Source organism: Gekko japonicus, unplaced genomic scaffold (genome assembly GCF_001447785.1).
Source record: "Gekko japonicus isolate JY-2015 unplaced genomic scaffold, Gekko_japonicus_V1.1 scaffold2153, whole genome shotgun sequence".
NCBI classification, from domain to species: domain Eukaryota; kingdom Metazoa; phylum Chordata; class Lepidosauria; order Squamata; family Gekkonidae; genus Gekko; species Gekko japonicus.
Window position 1 is genome coordinate 7,387 of NW_015172069.1, and position 9,056 is coordinate 16,442.

Genomic DNA, 9,056 nt, shown 5'->3' on the forward strand with positions numbered 1-9,056 from the left:
TGGATCAAGAAAAGACTCAGTATCTATACATGCTACACATATACAAATGCTATAGATCAAGATGGGTAGCTGTGTTAATCTGTCTGTAGCAGCAGAAAAGACCAAGAGCCCAGTAGCACCTTAAAAACTAACAAAATTTGTGGTAGGCGATGAACTTCCATGAGTCACTGCTCGCTTCTTCAGATACCTTCTTCTGTATCGGAAGAAGTGAGCAGCGACCATATGCAAATGTGTGTATACACCACCACACAGTTCCACACGTGGCTGACAATTTCTAAATCAACTGCTAAACTTACTACCCACAATCCAACAGAGAGTTAGCGATGCATTAAGCTATTTTATTCTGATGGATTTAAGTACGGTCTTTTGGCTCTGTAGCTACAAGATTTTTATTTGAAGCATTTAATTATTATTATTATTATTATTATTATTATTATTATTATTATTATTAGTTCAGTTAGTAGTTCTTTTTTCTTTTTTAATCGATCAGATATTTCCATGAGCTAGAAAAGCAGAATCTAGGATTACAGTGTAGAAATATTTGTGTGCCTTGTTTGTAATTCTGACATTTTTCCTACCGTTCTCAATGCTAAGCGAGCACGGGTCCTCAAAATTCTGTTTGATGTTGGGACACACAGCCTGAGTTTTCCAGGTGTTTGCAAATGCAGGTGCTGTTCCTTCCACCACACCACTTATGGCTTTGAAGTCATCTGTCTGACGGCTGTCAAAGTTTCCACAGAGGCCTTTGGGGGGAGAAAAAAAAACCCAACCACCAAAGAATTTGAATTGCTCAGGAAATTGCTAATGGCATTCTGCACTCATATTATTATTATTAATATTTTCAGTTAGTAGTTCTTTTTTAATCTATCAGATATTTCCATGAGCTAGAAAAGCAGAATCTAGGATTACAGTGTAGAAATATTTGTGTGCCTTGTTTGTAATTCTAACATTTTTCCTACCGTTCTCAATGCTAAGCGAGCACGGGTCCTCAAAATTCTGTTTGATGTTGGGACACACAGCCTGAGTTTTCCATGTGTTTGCAAATGCAGGTGCTGTTCCTTCCACCACACCACTTATGGCTTTGAAGTCATCTGTCTGACGGCTGTCAAAGTTTCCACAGAGGCCTTTGGGGGGAGAAAAAAAAACCCAACCACCAAAGAATTTGAATTGCTCAGGAAATTGCTAATGGCATTCTGCACTCAGACATGTCACCATTTCTATTTTTAAAATACTTCTTACCAGGGCTTTTTTGGTAGGAAAAGCCCAGCAGGAACTCATTAGCATAAAAGGCCACTCCCAACACCAGGAACTCATTAGCATATTAGGCCACACCCCTGACAGTGCAGCTAATTAGCCTGTTAGGCCACACCCCATGCCTTCCCTTGGCTTGCCCGGGCGCCCCGTAGCTGCAGGGAGCCAGGACAAGCCGACCCTTGGACAGGCCAGGGAAGGCACGGGGAGGCATTTAAATGCCTCCCCGATCCTTCCAGGGCCCCCCCAGCTTGCCCGCCTCGGACTCACCGGGGGGGGTCGCTCTCCAGGCCTTCCCTCCATAGCCACGCACACAGAGGTTTTGGCTGTACTGGGCGTGGCCAACTCTGAAGCCAACCAGAACTCCGTTCCTGTGCGTTCCTGCCCCCAAAATAGCCCTGCTTCTTACCACAAGTCTTCCCTTTAAAAGAGGGATCCAAACGAGCAAAGAGTTGCATGATGGGTGTGAGCTGGATCTCCAGCTGAAGGCCCATGTTTGTTTCCACCATGATGAAGAAAGATGAAGGTCTGAAGATGGTCACGTTAGCTGTGGATAAAGAATACATTGGAACCATTCTCATGAGATGCATGGCTATATCCATCATTAATTCTTCAAGACAGGAGGAATAAAATCTCTGAAAACACCAATTAACAAAATTGGCAGGTTAAGTATGTTGGTTGTGTGGATGTGTGTAAGTTGACTGGATATGTGCAAAGTATGATACATGCTGGAATAGTTGTTCAATTACTTCTAGCATGTGCCCAGTCCCTGACCCACTTCCAGTTGTTTGAGTAAGGTGTTATCCTCTCAATGAATGAGAGGCCTTTCTTTATCTTAACCTGGCAAACTCCTCCTTCTCTTCCTGTGCTTTTTGTGTGTGTCTCTCTCCCCTTGGCTTTGCAAGGAGCATGATAAATCTACAGGTCTCTCCTGCAGACGCAATGCAGTCTTACTTGCACACGTATGATGCCAAAGTAGCTGGCCACTTATAATAGGAAACAGTACTGTTTAGATGAGGCTTCTCTCACACTCCTTTTGACTGCAATATGGGTGTGAATTGAATCTGTCTCAATACATGTAAATTCTAACATTTTGGCAATATACTTCTTTGGAGTTTATTTACTGCACACAGTACCACAATTTTATGACTATGCAACTTTGCTATATTAACTAATACGTATCCCCAGTACCAATTACCTAAAGTGATACAAGCACACCAAATATTGCAAGGATATGCTCACTTCATATCTATAATATGCCATTTTGCTCATGTGAACTGGCACTGAAATGAACAACAAAACTGTAACATATTATGAATAATTCTGTACCAGCCTCTTTTTCCCCCCCCTCCCCAGAAGAGACAGTTTAGTCGGGAAAAATAGACAACTATTAAATATAATCTTACTACTTGTAGGAAAGCAGCCATGATGCTCAATTCCTCTTTGAAATGTTTAAGGCTGCACTGCCAGCCGGAAATTTCTGATGTGCAACATACCTGCTGAGATAGGCAGCTGAGTGTAGATCCAGTTGACAAACACAGCGCCACCAGGTTTCACCACAATGGTCTAGTGAAAAAGAGCAAAGTTGTGATCATGAGTATGACAATAAATCACGTAATCAAATCGTCCACTGGTCAAAGTAGAAAATTGATATCCTCGGTTCAGTTCTGAAAAATATCCCTTGGGAAATGTTTGCTTTTATGATTTAAAATCTTAGCCTTGTTGTCTTTGTTTCTCCTTACAAAGTAATTGTTTTGTTGACTCATTCTTCCAACCATTTAAGACCTATTTTGTGTTCATTCTCTTATTTATCTTTTGCAGAAATTGTCCTCTTGTTTTATACTGAATTTTCTGAGTGGATTGCCATTCTGAATGCCAATGTCTCCTTAACACATTAAGCAAGATAAGAAATACTTCTAGGATACTTTCTTGATGAGTTGAATCCTCTGAATTGTGAGTGTGAGGCAGTTTGTAGAGGTAGATCTTCCCTGCTTTCCCACAGCATTACCATGTGACCACTGAAAAGTAATGCTGAGAGTTGGGGGAACTTTGTGGACAAAGGCACATGGTAACTGTGGTGAGAAGGGGGAACTAGGCAAAATGAGTCCTTCTCCTGTGCTAGAGGTTTTAGGGTTGCCAACTCTGGCCTGGGGAATTTGTGGATATTTGGGTAGGGTTGCTAGGTCCATTGGACCTGTGGGCGGGGGTACACTTACCAGGAGCGTGGAGGGAAAAAGCCGGAAATAAACGCAATGTGCCTACGTCACCTGGAAGTGATGTAGGCACATTGGGGATGTTGCTCTGTTTTTTGGGCAAAGCTCTATGGTAGAATTAGCTTCTAACCATAGAGTTTTGCCCAAAAACCAGAGCATCCCCCCCCCTTGATGTCACCAATGTGCCTATGTCACTTCTGGGTGACGTAGAAGGGTTGCCAGGTCTGGGTTGGAAAATACCTGGAGACTTTGGGGGTGGGTCTGGGAGAGGGTGGGGTTTTGGGAGGGGAGGGGCATCAGCATGGTACAATGCCAGAGAGTCCGCCTGTCAAAGCAGCCGTTTTCTCCAGGGGGGCTGATCTCTGTCAGCTGGAGATCAGTTGTAAAAGCGGGAGATCTCCAGGCCCCACCTGGAGGCTGGCAACATTATGATGCAGACACATCATGTTTATTTCCAGCTTCTTCCCTCCTCGCAGGGTACATGGGGGGGGGTGGAGAGGAGTGTCTGAAACTGGGGGACCTCTGCCCTACTGGAGGACTAGCAACTCTAGATTTGGGGCAGTGCCCATGAATGGACAAATTTGAGGAGAGAATTCAACTACAGTCTATGGTATAGCATGCTTTACCCTCTGATGCTGCCATTTGCTCCAGACGAAATGGTCTCTGTAGTCTGGAGATCAGTTGTAAATTATGGGAGAAGTAGGGTTGCCAAGTCCGGTGTTGCACCGCAGCGGGGGACTCCCGGCTGGTGGCTGGAGCGCGAGTGCACCGCACGCCACCCGGAAGTGACGTGACGACGCCGGGCATGCTGGGGGCGGGGCCACGACCATCCGAGGGAAAACCATAGAGTTTTCCCTCAATGGCAAGCCTAGGGACAAGTCAAGGGCCCACCTGGAGGTTGCCAATACTACTGGGCCCAGCACATTTTTTAAAGAAATAACACTGGCAGTAAAAGTTTCTAATTAAACTAAACACTTAGAAAGCCTAAATGTCAAACATATACTGAATACCATGGAACCAACTTTAGTCTGGGACAAATCAAAGCATAAAACAACTCTGCCCAGCACAATTTGGTTACTTACAGTTAGGCCTCCATTGATGCTGAGGGCGACCATCTTTAAACATGTTTCCGTGTCTGTTAGGCCACACTTTCGGAGTTCGCCCAGAACAGTAAAAGTTTCTTCATCACAGACCTGGGGAGAAAATAAAACCTAATTAACATGTGCTTAAGCTTATAACAGGAGAGCCTAGAGTGGAATACGGTGCTCAGAAATAATTGTGGAGGTACAATCTAACTTTCTTTACCAAAGGAGGCCATTTAGACACATGACTTGGCTTATTGTAGAGGGATTGTAGTTTATCTGTTCAAATGGGTTTTTAAAAAGGAAATCCTTGAATCCTCTACGATGTAGAAAGCTCCATTTCATATTCCTGTGTCATTTCTTCCTCTAATCCCCATCATTTGCTTTCTCAAACAGTTTTGTGCACTGAAATACCTAAATGCTGAATGTGATAAGCTTCTTACAAAATAAACCCGGGAACCCTTCCGGTTCCTTTCATTAGTGGCTACAAACTTTTATTTTGATTGCTTTCCCCCCATACAACTTGGTTATCAGAGCCGTGCCATTGTAAATGTGTTACATGTAATATCCTGTGATTCTTTTAAAAAGCACTGTGCTACAGCACTTTTCAGTAGTGTGCTTTATGGTGGCTTTACGGCAATTTTGCAGCACCACCACTAAGCAAATTGTGTTGCTGCAGGAGTTGCTAGTGCTATTGATATGATCATCTCAAGGTCCCAAGGCAAAGCTGAGATATAATAGATGTCTGTTTGTACTAGTTTGTGTTTTCCCAGTCTTCTAGATTGTTTCTGAAAACAAATAGTTTCCGGTTATAAATATCAGAGACTGTGCCTCTGTCACAACGTATCTGTTGAATATTTTATTAAGTTAGAGCAAAATTGCTAATATTCCCGGAGATAACAATTTGTGTGTTCTTCCCCACCCCCAAAGTATTTCTTGTGAGCTTGCTTCTGTACATATTTATAAGGACACCGATGCATCGTGATGAAAGGTACAATGATTCCAAAGCAGGGAGGAAGGATCGGCGATATTTAAAACTTAGAATCAGGAACTGAACAAAATCCAGTGATGTGATATCCAAAGCAAAGGGTTTGCTTCGAGAACAATTGCTGTGGTTTTATAATCCCAGTAAGAGAAGCTTTAGTGTGGAGAAAACAAATATTTTACTAATTTCTATGAAGATTAAATCCTGGCTACTTGCCTTAGAGAGAACATAAGTACAGTCTCCATGCACGTCATAACGCTTTTCATCATAAGTGGAGATGTGTGATCCACCTTCTACAGAGCAAATGCCTGGGCAGGGCATCTCTGTGCAGCTCCACTGGCCTCCACTGCAAGAACTGGGAGGAGAGGGAAGAAAAGGAATCCAAGTGAAGTCCCATCTGTTTTTAGGAAAGGTGATCCAGCTGGCATTAGCTTCTATTGTTTTTCTATTATTCTATCCTTTGTTATCTTATGCAGAAATAAACATTGTTAAAGCATAAGAATAGGTGCTTATTTTTGTTAAAAGGGTCAACACTTTGCATTTTAGGAAGAATTCTAGCAATGGTTGTGTGCAGACAGGCAGGTTGCCGTGGCAATATCCCACGGAGAAAAAAGCCACTGGAGTTAAGTGCGCTTCACAGCATTCATGCTGGTCCCACAACACCGGCCGCATTGGGTAGCCAGCCCGTGCGGGCCGGTTCACATCGCCACCTTGCCACCACCACGGAGCCATGGCTGATGCGCCCCTCTGATTGGTGGGTTGCTGAAAACGGCGTACTGCCGCGCCGGAAATGGGAGGGGCAGTCACACAGCTCCTGCGCTTCCGTGGCGCGCCCGCACATTCAGATGCCGGAAGAGGCAATATAGAAGCGCCTCACCGGGGAAACCACCAAATTTTCCCGGTGGCTGTTTAAGGTGTATGGGAGTCGTTTTGCAACGTGGTAGGGACGGGTGGCTGCCGAGTGCCAGATGTGTGTGTCTGATCCTTCCGATTTGATCCGGGGTGGGGTGTGTGGCTATGTCGGACAAACTGCCTGTGTGATCACTACCAATAACACTACAACATTTTAATGCTGAAATGATGAATAAAGGCTAGAGTTTAGTCTGTACTAAATACAAGTTCATTCAGTCGAAGGACGTAGATTACCAGGACCGGCAGTGGTCTGAATAAGTTGTCCCCGGAGCATAGGTTTTGCCATTGTAAACGCAGGAACACTCCTGAATGAGGATGCAGCCAGAGCCATTGATGTCATCATATACTGTCCCTAAAAGAACAAATAATATATAGAATATAACGAATATTTAACACAGCTGAAGAAATGACAAATGACAGTAAGTTACATAAATCAGTCTCGGCCAGGGCTCTTTTTGTAGAAAAAGCCCAGCAGGAACTCATTAGCATAATAGGCCACACCCAACAGCAGGAACTCATTAGCATATTGGGTCACACCCCTGACAGCACAGCTCATTAGCACATGTTACCAGAAGTGTGGTTATCCAGCCACACCCACCTTTTGCTTGTTATTCTGTTTACCTTGCTTGTTGTCAAAACCCAGGGCCTTTTTTTGTAGCAGGAACTCCTTTGCATGTTAGGCCACACACCCCTAATGTAGCCAGTCCTGATGAGTTTCTGCTGTTGGGTGTGGCCTATTATGCTAATGAGGTTCCTGCTGGGCGAGGCCAACTTGGGAGCCAGCCGGAACTCTGTTCCTGTGCGTTCCTGCCCAAAAATAGCCCTGAGTCTCACATCGAGATCTGCAGCAGATGTAAAATACGCTCTGCTTCCCCAAGGGACAAGCCATTTGCACTAATATTTTAATTAATATTTGAAGCACAATTTTTGAATTTAAGGAGGTCTTTCTGCCTGCATGGTGAAAGCCATAAAGGGATTGTTTGCCGTTAAGATCAGTGACCCCTCACAAGAGCGAGTGTATGGAATGTTTCAACCACTGCAAAAAATTTTAAGCCCCCGGAGGGGATTTTTTTATTTTTTTTATATCACTACAAAAACTACAACAGAAAAGAGGGAGGGAAAACTACATTTACGGGATAAAGCAAAGAACCCACTACTAACGAAAATCCCAAGAGGGGAGATCCTCCAACTAGCTTAGTTACATTCAATCGTCCATCATTTATAACATTATAAATTGAGTTGAAAGAACCAGAATGGTCCTTTGGGGATAGGGTGAAGAGGAAAGCTTACCTGCAGGACAGAAGCAGCCATCCAAACAGTGGTCTTCACAGAGCTGAGATCTTTCAGAGTTGGTGCAAGTGTCAGCACAAGGGGATCCACATTCTTGATAGTGCATGTTGAAAGGACATGTCTTTGCTAGAAGGGTGGATATAGGGCGGATATAGATTCAAATTTAGTCATTTGGTATATACTACATCGTCTTCTTAAGACAACAAAAGAGAATAGAAAAGAAAAAGAAAAGAAAGCCTGATCATGCGTCAGTGTTAGTAGAATGGGGTACTGTTATCTTCTATCTATTGGACAGAATATGCCAGTATATGCAGCTCTCGATTGGTATCTGCCTTGTTACATAACCGTATACAACTAATAGGGTTGTCAAGTCTCCTGCTATACCAGCAACCTTTCTTGCCTGCTGCTGGTCTGGCAGTATCCCACGGAGAAAAAAGCCACTGGAGTTAGGTGCGCTTCACAGCATTCACACTGGTCCCGCAACACTGGCCGCATTGGGTAGCCGGCCCGTGCAGGCCGGTTCACATCGCTACCTTGCCACCAACGCGGAGCCATGGCTGATGCGCCCCTCTGATTGGTGGGTTGCTGAAAACTGCTGTCAGTGTGATGGCATCACATCACTTTTTGGGGGGGGGAAGTGATGTCATTTCCAGCAAATCCTAGAAAGTCATGAGGGAGCCACAGGGTTTCCCCCCTAAAATGAAATAACACCATTATGACAATGATGTGTCCCTGCCCCCCCCCCCGGACTCCCATTGCCTAGTCTTGAATGATTACTATTTTAGTGGGGGGGTTAAAATAATTCTTGGGACTTTTTCACTTTGGTAAAGGAGGCCTTAAGAACCTGGGACTCACCACATGCTTAATGTGGCCTGCCATATACATAACGCTCCATGTGTCCTGGATTTTGGGGGTGGAGCCTAAGGAGGGCGGGGCTTGGAGAGGGGAGGGAGCAGTATCATGCTCTAGGGTCCACCTTCCACCTTCCAAAGTGACCATTTTCTCCAGGTCTGTCTCCTGGAGATCACTCACAATAGCAGGAGATCTCCAGCCACAAGATGGCTCCACTGCTGGACCTCCTGATGGCACCTGGTATTTTGGGCCACTGTGTGACAGAGTGTTGGACTGGATGGGCCTTTGGCCTGATCCAACATTGGCGTCTCTTATATTCTTAGATGGAGACTGGCAACCCTCACTACTCACCACACACACAAAGGGTAAAAGGAATTGGAACCGACTGTGTGCTAAACACAATGTGGTTGGTTAATGCCAGATTATTGCCTCCCAACTCCAATTTAAACAGGCAGTCGTTTCCACAAGCCG

At 44.5% G+C, this 9,056-nt stretch overlaps 1 protein-coding gene across 1 annotated transcript in view; it reads right to left on the bottom strand.

Moving 5' to 3' along the window:
* LOC107118486 (mucin-5AC-like) overlaps window positions 1-9,056 on the bottom strand; it is a gene marked incomplete at its 3' end in the record, with an annotated part of 31,638 nt that overhangs the window by 7,174 nt on the left and 15,408 nt on the right. The window contains exons 8-15 of the mRNA XM_015420839.1: window positions 7,734-7,859; window positions 6,678-6,795; window positions 5,748-5,886; window positions 4,547-4,657; window positions 2,748-2,817; window positions 1,661-1,798; window positions 960-1,124; window positions 568-743 (exon numbers count right to left, since the gene is read on the bottom strand). Coding sequence (XP_015276325.1) covers window positions 568-743; window positions 960-1,124; window positions 1,661-1,798; window positions 2,748-2,817; window positions 4,547-4,657; window positions 5,748-5,886; window positions 6,678-6,795; window positions 7,734-7,859 — 1,043 coding nt within the window. The remainder of the gene's footprint in view (window positions 1-567; window positions 744-959; window positions 1,125-1,660; window positions 1,799-2,747; window positions 2,818-4,546; window positions 4,658-5,747; window positions 5,887-6,677; window positions 6,796-7,733; window positions 7,860-9,056) is intronic.